The 16265-nt window shown below is 42.2% G+C and overlaps 1 protein-coding gene across 10 annotated transcripts in view; it reads left to right on the top strand.

The window, feature by feature from the left end:
* Positions 1-16265, top strand: part of rerea (arginine-glutamic acid dipeptide (RE) repeats a) — a 173137-nt gene that overhangs the window by 143455 nt on the left and 13417 nt on the right. For all 10 annotated transcript variants that reach the window (XM_066691248.1, XM_066691247.1, XM_066691250.1 and 7 more), the window contains one exon: positions 15758-15920. In XM_066691248.1, coding sequence (XP_066547345.1) covers positions 15758-15920 — 163 coding nt within the window. The remainder of the gene's footprint in view (positions 1-15757; positions 15921-16265) is intronic.

Genomic DNA, 16265 nt, shown 5'->3' with positions numbered 1-16265 from the left:
GAAACTTCAGTCTGAGGCACACACCCCTGCGGGCCTTGTCATTTTCCAGGCAAGATGGCCGGCGAGATGGAAATAAATGTTCTCACTGCATCCTTGTAGCAGATGTTTGCCCCGCTGCTGCCTCTGCAGACGTCAAACATAATTCATCGCAGCCTCTTCATCCCTTCAGCTAGGACCCCATCGCTGCTTGCAATTATAAATATTTTGTTTCGGGCATTAATTAAAATGACTGAAAGGGGGGTCCTGTGTGCGGTGGCAGCAGATGGCTGCAGCGGAGTGAATGGTCAGATTGTGCCGGTGTTGCCTGTTGTTCCTGGCTAGCACAGTTGCAAATCTCTAGCATTGTTTCAGTAGTGTATTTATTTATTTGTATTTAGTGTTAGTTTGTTTTTGTTGTCGTCGAACAGCAGCAGCCTGGAGGTTATTCAGCTTTGATGTACCTTTTTAACCACCCCCCACCACATTTATGTTAGCTTGAATACATTTTCAAGAAAACCCTGCTTAGTAAGGGTTTCTGTCTTGGTGTATTGCCAGTTGTATCTGCAGTCACATACTTTTTTTTTTTTTTTTTCCCTTCCTTGAGAGAGGGATTACTGAATGCTAAGAAGCTTGCAGTACAGAAAGAAAAGGTACTTTTTAATTTTTTTTTTTTTTTTTTTTTTTTTTTTTGGCGTTACTTACCCCATATGTTTGTCCGCTGGAACAGTGGTGTGTTGCGGTTAAGTCCATTTTTCAGTAAAAACATTTCTGCTATTGCATTTACTCGTATTGCTTCGACCCCGTAGTTTTATTTTACTTTATTTATGCTTATTCTCTTTACATGGCGACCTGCGGTGGCGTGCTTATTTAACATTTACATGTAAGGCCGTTTCACTTCTTCTTTGGCACTTTTTTTCATATTTCTTCTTCCTTTCCTCCCCTTTTTCAGTACTTCAAACCACACTATGTATAGGTCACCCACATTAACCTCAGAAATTGTCTGTCACTTCTTCCTGTTTCTCTTGCTCTTACTGTTGCATTCATTTGTGTGGCTTTACATTTTTTTTATAAGGGCTTAAGAGCAAGTTTGTCCTTTTGATGTTCCTTTTCCTAAACTGATCTGCCCTTTTTGAGCTTTTTGGGGTTAACTCAAACCATACGAGCCCAATTCTTGGCATGATTTCTTGACCTGGTGGTTCAGTAAATGTCTTTCAGCTCCGGGCTCCCAACCCCAGTCTTCAGTTGAGGGTCGACTCCATTCCTCACTTCTGGTTTTGTTATGTTTTTCTCAAGTCGCTCGCTCTGCAAGAAACCTCTTGCTTTGCTTCAGCTGGCTCAGGCTGTGTGGTCACGGCAACACGCAGAAATGTTGCGATACCGTTAAACGCTCAGCTACTTCCTCTTCTTCCCGTTTGTGTGAAAAGAACAACTTGGCTGCCATTAAAGGGGGAAAAAAGATTTTAGGAAATTTGAGAACTTGAAGCATATGAATATATATATTTATTTTCTTCAAACTTTAACTGTTTTTTAATGACCTGCTGGAAACGTAAAAGCTTTGTGCGTTTGCTAGTAAATTACATTTTATGAAATGTTAAAGGGAAAAATAAATTGGTAATTTCTTTACTGTCACCTGGACTTGAGCTTTGTTTCCTTTTGAAAGCAGCCTGTTCTCTGGTATGCCTTGCGGTCCGGCCTGGTGGGAGTTTTTGGTTTTCCTCAGCCAAACAAAAACGGATTTGGTCTTCCCCCAATCTTGCCTCAAGTCTAGCCAGCTAAGGAAGACTTGTCCCCAAACCTCGGTCTTCTTCGCAAAGCAGATCCTTGCGTATGTGTATGTATATGTATATATGTATATATGTATATGTAGAGTGAGGGGAAAAAGTATTTGATCCCCTGCTGATTTTGTACGTTTGCCCACTGACAAAGAAATGATCAGTCTATAATTTTAATGGTAGGTGTATTTTAACAGTGAGAGACAGAATAACAACAACAAAATCCAGAAAAACACATTTCAAAAAAGTTATAAATTGATTTGCATGTTAATGAGGGAAATAACTATTTGACCCCTTCGACTTGGTGGTAAAACCCTTGTTGGCAATCGCAGAGGTCAGACGTTTCTTGTAGTTGGCCACCAGATTTGCACACATCTCAGGAGGGATTTTGTCCCACTCCTCTTTGCAGATCCTCTCCAAGTCATAAAGGTTTCGAGGCTGACATTTGGCAACTCGAACCTTCAGCTCCCTCCACAGATTTTCTATGGGATTAAGGTCTGGAGACTGGCTAGGCCACTCCAGGACCTTAATGTGCTTCTTCTTGAGCCACTCCTCTGTTGCCTTGGCTGTGTGTTTTGGGTCATTGTCATGCTGGAATACCCATCCACGACCCATTTTCAATGCCCTGGCTGAGGGAAGGAGGTTCTCACCCAAGATTTGACGGTACATGGCCCCGTCCATTGTCCCTTTGATGCGGTGCAGTTGTCCTGTCCCCTTAGCAGAAAAACACCCCCAAAGCATAATGTTTCCACCTCCATGTTTGACGGTGGGGATGGTGTTCTTGGGGTCATTCCTCCTCCTCCAAACACAGCGAGTTGAGTTGATGCCAAAGAGCTCGATTTTGGTCTCATCTGAGACCACTTTCACCCAGTTCTCTGAATCATTCAGATGTTCATTGGCAAACTTCAGACGGGCCTGTAAATGTGCTTTCTTGAGCAGGGGGACCTTGCGGGCGCTGCAGGATTTCAGTCCTTCACGGCGTAGTGTGTTACCAATTGTTTTCTTGGCGACTATGGTCCCAGCTGCCTTGAGATCATTAACAAGATCCTCCCTTGTAGTTCTGGGCTGATTCCTCACCGTTCTCATGATCATTGAAACTCCACGAGGTGAGATCTTGCATGGAGCCCCAGACCGAGGGAGACTGACAGTTATTTTGTGTTTCTTCCATTTGCGAATTATCGCACCAACTGTTGTCACCTTCTCACCAAGCTGCTTGGCGATGGTCTTGTAGCCCATTCCAGCCTTGTGTAGGTCTACAATCTTGTCCCTGACATCCTTGGACAGCTCTTTGGCCTTGGCCATGGTGGAGAGTTTGGAATCTGATTGATTGACTGGTTCTGTGGACAGGTGTCTTTTATACACGTAACGAGCTGAGATTAGGAGCACTCCCTTTAAGAGAGTTCTCCTAATCTCAGCTCGTTACCTGTATAAAAGACACCTGGGAGCCAGAAATCTTGCTGATTGATAGGGGATCAAATACTTATTTCACTCATTAACATGCAAATCAATGTATAACTTTATATATATATATATATATATATATATGTGTGTGTGTATATACAGTACTGTGCAAAAGTTTTAGGGAGGTGTGAAAAAATTCTGTAAGTAAGAATGTTTTCAAAAATATACATGTTAATAGATTATATTTATCAATTAACAAAATGCATAGTGAGTGAATAGAAGAAAAATCTACATCAAATCCATATTTGGTGTGACCAACCTTTGCACAAAGTCAGGGATTTTGTAGGCATATAGTCAGGTGTATGATTAAACAAATATACCAAACAGATGCTAATCATCAATTCAATATTTAGGTTGAAACACAATCATTAAGTGAAACAGAAACAGCTGTGTAGGAGGAATAAAACTGGGTGAGGAACAGCCAAACTCAGCTAACAAGGTGAGGTCGCTGAAGACGGTTTACTGTCAAAAGTCATACACCATGGCAAGACTGCGCACAGCAACAAGACACAAGGTAGTTATTCTGCATCAGCAAGGTCTCTCCCAGGCAGACATTTCAAGGCAGACAGGGGTTTCCAGATGTGCTGTCCAAGCTCTTTTGAAGAAACGGGCAACGTTGAGGACCATAGATAGTGGTCGGCCAAGGAAACTTACTGCAGCAGATGAAAGACGCATCATGCTTACTTCCCTTCACAATCGGATTATGTCCAGCAGTGCCATCAGCTCAGAATTGGCAGAAAACAGTGGGACCCTGGTACACCCATCTACTGTCCGTAGAAGTCTGGTCAGAAGTGGCCTTCAGCGTACGAATTGTGGCCAGAAAGCCATACCTCCAATGTGGCAACAAGGCCAAGCGACTCAACTATGCACGAAAACACAGGAACTGGGGTGTAGAAAAATGGCAGCAGGTGCTCTGGACTGATGAGTCAAAATTTGAAATCTGGCTGTAGCAGAAGGCAGTTAGTTCACTGAAGGGCTGGAGAGCGGTACACGAATGAGTGTCTGCAGGCAACAGTGAAGCATGGTGGAGGTTCCTTGCAAGTTTGGGGCTGCATTTCTGTAAATGGAGTTGGGGATTTGGTCAGAATGAATGGTCTCCTCATTGCTGAGAAGTACAGGCAGATACTTCTCCATCATGCAATACCAGCAGGGAGGCATCTGATTGTCCCCAAATTTATTCTGCATGACAACGACCTCAAACATACAGCGACAGTCATTAAGAACTATCTTTTTCGTAAAGAAGAACAAGGAGTCCTGGAAGTGATGGTTTGGCCCCCACAGAGCCCTGATCTCAACATCATCAAGTCTGTCTGGGATTACATGAAGAGAGAGAAGCAACCGAGGCTGCCTAAATCCACAGAAGAACTGTGCTTAGTTCTCCAAGATGTTTGGGCCAACCTACCTGCCGAGTTCCTTCAAAAACTGTGTGCAAGTGAACCTAGAAGAATTGATGCTGTTTTGAAGGCAAAGTGTGGTCACACCAACTATTGATTTGATGTAGATTTTTCTTCAGTTCACTCACTTGCATTTTGTTAATTGATAAATATAATCTATTAACATGTCTATTTTTGAAAGCATTCTTACGTTACAGCATTTTTTCACACCTGCCTAAAACTTTTGCACAGTACTGTGTGTGTGTGTATGTATGTGTATATATACACACACTAACATATATATTACACACATATCTATGTATACATATACATACATATATGTATGTGTTTGTGTATGTCTTTGTATACACGTGTGTATGTATATATAGATGTATGGTCCGAGTTGTCTGCCTGATTCTGAAAGTAAATCCATGATGCTAAACATTGAAGTAATTTATAGTGAGTTTTTATTTTTAAAATGTTTATATGTATTTCTATTCTCCATTCTCCCCCTGACCCATTGCAAGCTCTGGCTTTAGTGCTCTGGCTCCCTGTCAAAGCAGGGGCCCTATTAGTGTGGCTCGTCACAGATCTGTAGGGAAAACAGACCCATCTGTTTCAGTGCAGCTCTGGGCCCAGATAAGACTATAAATACATGACTGCAGCCTGCGAAATGTTTGCTGTAGCTTCACACCAGTCATCAGGGTGATGGTGTGTAATGATGGCAGGCAGTTTTGCGACAGCACCATAGCAATATATGCACCGATGGGGTGTTTCATTTTTTTTTTTTAATATATATATAAAATATATATATATATATATAATTTTAAATGAAAATGAAAAGTTTTAATGCGTGGGCGAGAGGTAGATTATCTATTGGAAAATTAAAATGCTTGAAATCAGAATGGTGGCCAGCTGTCTAAATCCTCCCCTCTCCCCCCTCTTGTGTAATTTTCACATCTTGTGATGTGTAGTTTCAAGTGGCAAGGATTGCTGGCAGAATCATTTTAGTGATGTGAGGTAAACCTCTGCCTTGTGAGCTAATCCACCTCCCTGAAACATCCTTGAGATAGACGCATTCTGAAGGGGGCTCATAATGCTAAGCTTATGTTGTCAGGATCTCATTCCCCAACTGCATACCATTTTCTTTCCTTCCTCCCTCCAGAAAGTTACAGCAATCATTGTGCTACATGTATGTATTTCTTGTGGATTCAAGAGTGCTGGTGCACAATAAATAGGAGCTACACCAAATTATCTTTATCTTTACCTCACTTGTCTGCAAATTGATAAAGACGGATTGTTTTCCAGCTTTGTGTGTCCAGGACCTCTACACACACTAGCACCCTGCAGACAGTGTCTATTAAAATGCATGGTTCGTTCTTTGTGTGTGTGTGTGTATATGTATATGTTTATATATGTATATCAGTTTGTAGTTTTAAGTTGAGAGGGAGAATGGAGAAGAATGTGCCTCTGAATTACTTGTTGACACTGATGTTCTTTTCCCTACAAAACATACTGTTACATCAGGGCAGAAGTAAGCCATTTATAATTTAATATCACATCATATGACCATCAGCGACTGACCTACATTTAGCAGTGTTTTCTTTTGTAGTCGAAGATTGAACACCGTTTTCGCAACGCATGAAACATGGACGAGAGACGTGATTTGAGATTGTCGGCACAGTTTCTTGCTAATTATGTACTACATGCGTCTAAGACTTGCCTGTTAAAGCTTTGCGCATGAATAAGAGGCATTGTTAAGAGGTGTCCTTTTTTCTTGTGTGTTGGTGTTAATGATCCACACTTGCAAAGTAAAATTGGGGCACTTCGGTACGGTCACAATCATCATTGGTCCTAGCCTGCTTCTGTTTAATTGCACATCACAAATTGAGGCTAAATCCTGTTGTCTTTAAAGCTAGGCATATTAGTGCATTAATATGAATTGAGATCAGTTTATTTACATTTTGATATTAAGACTTTTCATCACAGCCTGTCTCGGTGCCTTTTGATGTCGGGAGCTGGACGTTACACATGTCGGACAGATCCCTTTTGTGTTTGCTCTCACAGGCCGAAATTAATCTTCCTCTGGCTCTGTGTAAAATGAGAATTGTATAAATAATCCATCACATTTCTAACGCACCTTAAGAGGAAATGTAGGCTGTTACAGCAGGAGCACATTTTCTTAAATATACAACCCATTTTAGAAACCCAGGCAATAGGAGCTTTGAATAGGTTTCGAACAGAATCGATTTCATGAATTTTTCATTCTGCCACGCAAATGCTGAGTTTTACAATGGAGTGTCTTTTACTACTTTGCAGAATATTTTGTTCTCGTGTTTGTGTGTGTGTATGTATATGTATGTATATATGTGTGTGTATGTGTATATATATACATACATATATATATATACATATACATATATATATATATACACATATACACTCACCTAAAGGATTATTAGGAACACCTGTTCAATTTCTCATTAATGCAATTATCTAACCAACCAATCACATGGCAGTTGCTTCAATGCATTTAGGGGTGTGGTCCTGGTCAAGACAATCTCCTGAACTCCAAACTGAATGTCTGAATGGGAAAGAAAGGTGATTTAAGCAATTTTGAGCGTGGCATGGTTGTTGGTGCCAGACGGGCCGGTCTGAGTATTTCACAATCTGCTCAGTTACTGGGATTTTCACGCACAACCATTTCTAGGGTTTACAAAGAATGGTGTGAAAAGGGAAAAACATCCAGTATGCGGCAGTCCTGTGGGCGAAAATGCCTTGTTGATGCTAGAGGTCAGAGGAGAATGGGCCGACTGATTCAAGCTGATAGAAGAGAAACTTTGACTGAAATAACCACTCGTTACAACCGAGGTATGCAGAAAAGCATTTGTGAAGCCACAACACGTACAACCTTGAGGCAGATGGGCTACAACAGCAGAAGACCCCACCGGGTACCACTCATCTCCACTACAAATAGGAAAAAGAGGCTACAATTTGCACAAGCTCACCAAAATTGGACAGTTGAAGACTGGAAAAATGTTGCCTGGTCTGATGAGTCTCGATTTCTGTTGAGACATTCAGATGGTAGAGTCAGAATTTGAATGAAACAGAATGAGAACATGGATCCATCATGCCTTGTTACCACTGTGCAGGCTGGTGGTGGTGTTGTAATGGTGTGGGGGATGTTTTCTTGGCACACTTTAGGCCCCTTAGTGCCAATTGGGCATCGTTTAAATGCCACGGCCTACCTGAGCATTGTTTCTGACCATGTCCATCCCTTTATGACCACCATGTACCCATCCTCTGATGGCTTCTTCCAGCAGGATAATGCACCATGTCACAAAGGTCGAATCATTTCAAATTGGTTTCTTGAACATGACAATGAGTTCACTGTACTAAACTGGCCCCCACAGTCACCAGATCTCAACCCAATAGAGCATCTTTGGGATGTGGTGGAACGGGAGCTTCGTGCCCTGGATGTGCATCCCACAAATCTCCATCAACTGCAAGATGCTATCCTATCAATATGGGCCAACATTTCTAAAGAATGCTTTCAGCACCTTGTTGAATCAATGCCACGTAGAATTAAGGCAGTTCTGAAGGCGAAAGGGGGTCAAACACAGTATTAGTATGGTGTTCCTAATAATCCTTTAGGTGAGTGTATATATATATATATATACATATACATATATATATACATATATATATACATATGTATATACATATGTATATATACATATATATACATATGTATATGTATATATGTATATCTATATATATATATGTATATGTGTGTGTGTATATATGTATATATTTGTGTATGTATGTAATGTATGTATGTATGTATGTATTATATATTATTGCTTAAAACTGAGAAATTCTATATTACCTACACAGTCACAGCATTATCAGGTGTCATGGTTTGGAAACTTTTTCCACTTTTTAGTCCTAGGAATGAAAACTTGACTGCCAGGAAAATTGCTATTAAAGATGGTGTGCATTATATTCGTTCTCTGTTTCGGTAGATGAGGATTTACTTATTCACCTAGGCAACACCAGAATAGCCTGGAGCCATGGACACTGACACAAATTCAATTTTGTTTCTTTTCTTAATGTTACAAAATGCTGCTTGGCCCCTAGCATGTACCCAGCTCCCTCCATCTGCCTGTAGAGAGCGTTTGACATTTTGACGTCAAGATAAGAAGTCAAAGGACTTCTGTTGCATTAAGAGCTCCTTGTGTTGCTCCACAAAAACCCTTTCTTGAAAGATGTGTAGTTTGTTCAAGAAAATCTCCCAGCGTCGGGTGTGTGTGTGTGTGTGTGTGTATACAGATACTAATAAGCCCGTCTCGTGCACACATAAAAGCAGACGAGTGCCTTTAACCGTGTTGAGTCTCTTATCCCCCCCACCCCCGTTTTTTCCATACATTATTATTGTCTCACTGTGCATATAGAGGGGAGAGGCGAATCTCATTGTACCTGAGATTGTGTGAATTATGTTTGTTTGGTATGTTCAACCTCCCTAAAAGAGTAGCAAAAGAAGTGAAATGACGAAAGGACAGAAAATATATATTGTTTAAATCCAAAATGAAATAAAAGTAACAATGGGAGAAAGCGGACACTCTCCTTGAGCGCTGACGACCATTACACTCCTCCCAGACAAATAACACCCCCCACCCCTCCTCCTTAACTATGCTTTTCTGTGGCTCGAAAATGGATTTTCCTCAAGCTGCTGTCATTCAATTATCACTTCAGGAAATTTGGCCACATAACAGATGATCCCTTAAAACACATCTCTGGCATCACACTCCCTATCTTTCATCTCCAATGTTTTATTTTTTCTTCCCCCTCCCTCTCCCACCATCATTAGATATAACATTGCCGATGTATATTTTTACTGGGTGACCCTGACACCTGTCATTTTGGAGCTGTGCACGGATGAAAGGCTCCGGCACGAAATGGAGGGTGGAAAACCCAGAGAGGGGGAATTTTAAAAAAAAAAAAAATGAAAAAAGGCAAGGTAGTGGTGATTGCTTTTCCTATAACCCCCCCCCCCTTCTCGTGCCCTTGTGTTTTCTCATTTTGATTGCTTTCTAAGGACAGCTTGTATGTTTTACATAATGTTGCAAGAGTAAAATCATTGCAGCAAGTAAAAACAAATAAATATTGAAAACCTACACAAAAGAAAGAATGTAGTTTTCTTTTCTCCTCACAGTCGATGCCCCCTCCCTCAGACACCACCACTTTTTCGCGCTGCGTTCTGATTCTCGTATTGCGAAACAGCGGGGGACCAGCGGTGTGCTGTGAACAGTCATTAGCTGCTGAAGAAAGCCAGCTTCCCCGGCCCAACCGTGCTGTAATCTACATTCCTCTTTCGGGTCTCTCATTGGGATGCTAGCCCTGGTTTCTGTCTGGCTGTGGCTTCAGTGTCGTGTCTGAAGCAACATGCCGACGACGTCCAATCTGTACCTGCAGCTGCTTATGAGCACAACTGCCCTGGGTGGCAGGTGACCCGTTTAATTAGGTATGCGCAGCTTGAGATAATACACGGTTAAAAGAACCAGCTTCAGTGGATGTGCAGTTCAGTAGTAGTAGTTGTGATCTTTGTTATTACTATTTATTATTTTAAGTCAGGATCCACAAACGTCTCGTCTCTTTCCAGTTTCCCCCTCGCATGGAGAACCTGTTCTCTTCTGAAAGCTGAGCCCAGACCGAGGCAGGTATTCTTTAAAGAATCTCAACGGCACCGGATCCAGTTAGGAGTATGAGGCAGGGGCTCCCAGGCAGCACGTTTTAGATGTTTATATATAACTGCATTGCTCTATGAGTTGAGCCTGAATGCATTGAATTTTAATGAGAATGTTGCACACGACTTCAGTGTGAGAGGCATTCGAAGTACAACACAGATTGCACATTTCTGCCGAATGATAAAGGAGGCTGTCTTTCAGCACCCATGTCCATTCGCTCTGTACATGCACACAGACATGGTGTGAGGCACTGGCCGACGCTCTGCACACGCTTGCGATTCCACGCGAACATCTTGTGAGGTCTCGGCAGAGATCACCCTCACCGGCTACTCGCCCTTCCGCAGTACTCCATCAGCCACCTAATTGGCCTTCTGAGTGCTGTGTGCTTACCTAGCCAATGTTTTGGTGATCAATTAGCGGTTCATTTGTCACTTTGCTCTTGCGGCCTCAAATAAACCACAAATGGCGATCTTGGAGTTATAACTTTGTTTGATCTCTTTATATATAAAATAAATGCTGCCCAGAATAGGCAGTGATTGGCAAGTGGTTTCTGTGACCGAGGAGAGCAGATGCTATGTGCAGAGCCCTCCAAATATTCAGCCATGAATAATTTAAGCGTACATGAATATGCAAATGAGTGAGGTCCAGCTGACTGTCGCAGGTCTCATTATTAATGAATTACAAGGGGGTGTGATGCAGCATTGGGAGAGCGTACGCTTAGCTCTTCATCAACACAACAAGATGACTTCCACAGCCAGCGGAAATGGTTCTGCATCTGTCCTGGGTGGCCTGTCACTTCTCTTTAGGCAGCTGTCTGCTAACAAAGCTACCGTAATCTGTCTTCACTGAGCAGCCAAAGGAGGACTAAGTGTGTCTGTGAGCACCTGAAGGGGGAGTTGGGAGAGGGATGGGGGGGTTGGCTAAAAAGGGCAATAAAAGTGAGGCCCTTCCTAATTCTTATCTGCAGCTTTTTTTTGTATTATATGCAAATAAAACTACCTCTAATTATATGATTTAAACAAGAAGGAGGGAGTAGACGGGATTTGATGGCCGTGCACTGGGAAGGCAAGGTATCCACCATATAGCATCTCTCAAGATGTCGTGTTGAGCTTCGTTCCCACTTGACACCTGATACGTGGCTGATGGTTTCATATGGTATGTGCAGGGGGTTGGGGGGGACAACCAAATAAAACCCCCCACAAAAAATGCATGCTTGATATGCATTATTCAACACCTTGAATTAGGGATTAAGAGCCGCAGGAAGTACCCAGATTGCTGTGCTGACAGTGCTGTAATTCAGCTCTCTTGCATGCATGTTTGTAAAGCTCTGTGCTGTTTATGCAGTCTTGTGGAGGGCTTGTTTAAGTACTCCACTGGCCTAATGTCACTGATGCCGTCAAATCTCCTAATTACAATAAACCACATGATGTTAATGCTGTGTTTACCCAAGGCAAAGGCAGTCACGCCACTAACTGCACAAGCACTGTTCGTTCTGTGTGTTTAAAATTTCACTCGGAGAGATAAGATAGGTAGGGTGGAGCTGGGGTAACACTCACCTTAAACATTTAGCGGTTGTGTGGGGAGGGTGCAGACCTTCCTGTGTAGAGTGGTTGGAAAGCCTTGTAATGCAGTGATGTGCCAATAACAAGGGGTGTGCGATCCTTAACCCTGGCAGTTATCCTGTTCAGCTGTCTGCGCAAACAGACAGAGAAAACTGCTGACTTGATGAATGGGATGCAAAAACCCACTGGAAACCTAATCGTGCTCTCCTGTGCTCCACGACCTCCAGATTGTTTATTTTTTATTGCTTCCTGCCCTGATTAATTAGTAACTTACCATTCAGGCTTTTACTTTGAACCGTGTCGCCGAAAGTTACTTCTAAAATGTTTTTGCCAGAGACGTATGCAGTTGAGGAATACAAAATACACTCACCTAAAGGATTATTAGGAACACCTGTTCAATTTCTCATTAATGCAATTATCTAACCAACCAATCACATGGCAGTTGCTTCAATGCATTTAGGGGTGTGGTCCTGGTCAAGACAATCTCCTGAACTCCAAACTGAATGTCTGAATGGGAAAGAAAGGTGATTTAAGCAATTTTGAGCGTGGCATGGTTGTTGGTGCCAGACGGGCCGGTCTGAGTATTTCACAATCTGCTCAGTTACTGGGATTTTCACGCTCAACCATTTCTAGGGTTTACAAAGAATGGTGTGAAAAGGGAAAAACATCCAGTATGCGGCAGTCCTGTGGGCGAAAATGCCTTGTTGATGCTAGAGGTCAGAGGAGAATGGGCCGACTGATTCAAGCTGATAGAAGAGCAACTTTGACTGAAATAACCACTCGTTACAACCGAGGCATGCAGCAAAGCATTTGTGAAGCCACAACACGTACAACCTTGAGGCGGATGGGCTACAACAGCAGAAGACCCCACCGGGTACCACTCATCTCCACTACAAATAGGAAAAAGAGGCTACAATTTGCACAAGCTCACCAAAATTGGACAGTTGAAGACTGGAAAAATGTTGCCTGGTCTGATGAGTCTCGATTTCTGTTGAGACATTCAGATGGTAGAGTCAGAATTTGAATGAAACAGAATGAGAACATGGATCCATCATGCCTTGTTACCACTGTGCAGGCTGGTGGTGGTGGTGTAATGGTGTGGGGGATGTTTTCTTGGCACACTTTAGGCCCCTTAGTGCCAATTGGGCATCGTTTAAATGCCACGGCCTACCTGAGCATTGTTTCTGACCATGTCCATCCCTTTATGGCCACCATGTACCCATCCTCTGATGGCTACTTCCAGCAGGATAATGCACCATGTCACAAAGGTCGAATCATTTCAAATTGGTTTCTTGAACATGACAATGAGTTCACTGTACTAAACTGGCCCCCACAGTCACCAGATCTCAACCCAATAGAGCATCTTTGGGATGTGGTGGAACGGGAGCTTCGTGCCCTGGATGTGCATCCCACAAATCTCCATCAACTGCAAGATGCTATCCTATCAATATGGGCCAACAATTCTAAAGAATGCTTTCAGCACCTTGTTGAATCAATGCCACGTAGAATTAAGGCAGTTCTGAAGGCAAAAGGGGGTCAAACACAGTATTAGTATGGTGTTCCTAATAATCCTTTAGGTGAGTGTATATCCGTTAAATAGATGAGCATTACATTATTCTGATGAGCATTGCAGCACGGCTCTTGTTACCTTCTCTAGGGAGTGTTGCAGTTTTCACTTGCCATGCCCGCGTCGTGGAATTCGTTGCACCCAGAAGCAACCGTTCCAATCCATCTGGCATGTGGAGAAAGGAAAGAAAAAAGAATGCATTCAACAGATCACGTCAAACCGGACTAATTGCTTTCCATACTTTCCTGTCGCTGTAAACCTCTGAAATGCCAAGTTCACAGTTTGGCAAGAGTTGACTCACACAATAGATTAATGAGAAATGCTTAAATGGGAAAAAAAATATATACAACAAGAACAAAAATATATATTCATGTTGGAAGCTATAGGATACTAGCATAACAATACATGTAAGTTTACGGTGCCTTGTCGGAGGGGTGTTCTGGACCTCTAGCAAACCAGAAGACAATGCAGACAGCAACTCCTGTTTCAATAAATGTGTGTGTGTGTGTGTATATATATATATATATATATATATATATATATATATATATACACACTCACATACACAATAAAAAATACAAAAACTGCATAATTTATTCTCGCTCGAGTCGATTGTTTCGTGTTTATTATTTTGAGTGCTGGCAGAAGTGGCAGTTCATTTTGAGTGGGCTGCTTATGCTAAAGCACTTTTTGATCCATGGTTGCATGTGTTAATGTTTCAGTAGGGTATTGATTTCCTCACTAGCTTTTGTTCACTGAATTTATACGCTCTGGGCTCTGGCAGTGCACACTATGCATGTTTGATTAAAGTTCAATTGCCTCTGCCAGGGAAGAGGCCAGGAGCCATTTCACTCCCTATTTGTAGCACCAAAGCCTTACTGACTTGTTCTTTTGTTTGCATTCAGGCTGCTGCCACCCATGCAGTAACCAATAAACCGATCCTAATTCTCTCATATTCACTCTACTTCAATGCCTAATCCTTGTACAGACGCTACAGCAGCAGAAAGCGGCAGACTGCTGATAAAACCTGACGTGGATTTTTTGTTTTGTTTTGTATTCATCCAGCTCGAGCAGTGTGTGGGGTTTTTGCTCCCCTACTGTTTTACCCCAACCCCCCTTGACCTGCCTTTTCATTGGCAAAAACTTCCTGAATTACCCTTTCATTTAAGGGAGCTTTTTTTCCTTCTACCTTTTGGGTTATGTTTCCATGCTCCTGGATTTTTCCTTTAGTTTTAAAGGAGAAAATTTGCATACTGGTGAAGGTGCCTGTTAAATCTGCAACATAGCCTTTTTGTTATGATTTAGAAGTGTGTGCTTTGCTTCGCTAATTCGATGGTTTTCATATTTAAAGTTTCCTTGAATATAGATTTGTCATTAATTTATTTTTGAGGTTTAATGAAGTTACCTTCAAACCTCAAAAATCAATCTTTTTTTTTTTCTGTTCTTTTTTAAAATAATTTTCTCTAAGTAAACAGCTTGTACGGGGCCACACCTTGTCTGTGATAATGATATATTCATGCAGTGGGTAAATCGCAGCCTCTTTCTTCACAATGAGGCAATTCAAGGAAGCTAATCCTTACCTAATTTCTTCCACATTCAGAGTGCGTCTCTCATATACAGCCAAACATAATGTTGCTGATTTCCCTGCAAATTCTGCTGAAAAGTATTTTTACAAACTGTCAAGAATGTAACACTGCTTTTTCCTTTTCCGGAAATATAAAAAATATATATAAATAAATATTTGTCTGTTCAGTTTATGTATTCTGTGCAGGTTCGACAGTTGTGTATACAATTGTGTGGATGTGTAGTGTAGCTCTTTGGGAAAGGACCCAAAACTTGCATTCAGTGTTAATGATTCTGGCACTGGTCAGATGTAGGGAGTACTTACCAAAAATGGCAAAGCAGGAACTACTTCTTGTGTTAATGGTCGTTGTGTTTTGGTGTGGTTTAGTGTTTATACATTTTTTCAAGCTTCGGCTATTGTGGAGAAGGGTGTGTACGCTTGTGTGTGTTGATGTATCACCCTTGCATACAAGGAACTATACAAATTTTACTTGGTGTTAAGATGATGCATTGTAGAAATACAGAATGCAAATACAGAATTTTGGAGAGAGAGAGGGCAGGAGAGAGAGAGAGAGATATCAGGATACAGCAGTGGTATTGCCAGATGCATTCAATAAAACACATTTCAGTAAAGCAATATCCCTAATATGTTCTACTTGTTAGAAGAGGATGACCATGTTTGTCTGTTATAGTGCTCAATTCCTCATTGTGTTTTGTTGACACTGTCTTACAGGGTGATCTGATCACTTTCTACTACTACTGGAAGAAGACCCCTGAGGCTGCGAGCTCGCGGGCACATCGCAGACACCGCCGCCAGCCCGTCTTCCGCAGGATCAAGACACGCACCGCGTCCACGCCTGTCAACACGCCCTCCCGCCCGCCCTCCAGCGAGTTTTGTAAGTCGGGGGTTTAAGGAGCGGGGATTACCTGTTACCCCAGTCACCACAGTCATTTAGTCACCTTAGGGGCTTTATGTACCACCTACCAACTTACCCCCACGGTGTCAGACACTAGTGCACAGGCCGGCTGTCTCCCTTGACAGAACTGCAGAGAGAATATAGGTGGATGGCTTGATCGCTGAGTGGGACAGCCCTATTACTGATTCAGCCTTACATTTTCTCCCCCTGCATTTGCTGTTTCAAGACTCCTGTGCCACAAGGGGCATCTGCAACAGACGAGGGTTGGGGCAGAAAGACCATCCTGGGAGGGCAGGCATTGTTTATAGGCCCTCTGGGATAGAA

This window comes from Amia ocellicauda, chromosome 18 (genome assembly GCF_036373705.1).
Source record: "Amia ocellicauda isolate fAmiCal2 chromosome 18, fAmiCal2.hap1, whole genome shotgun sequence".
In the NCBI taxonomy this organism is placed as follows: Eukaryota; Metazoa; Chordata; class Actinopteri; order Amiiformes; family Amiidae; genus Amia; species Amia ocellicauda.
This window is presented reverse-complemented; position numbering and strand designations above follow the sequence as displayed.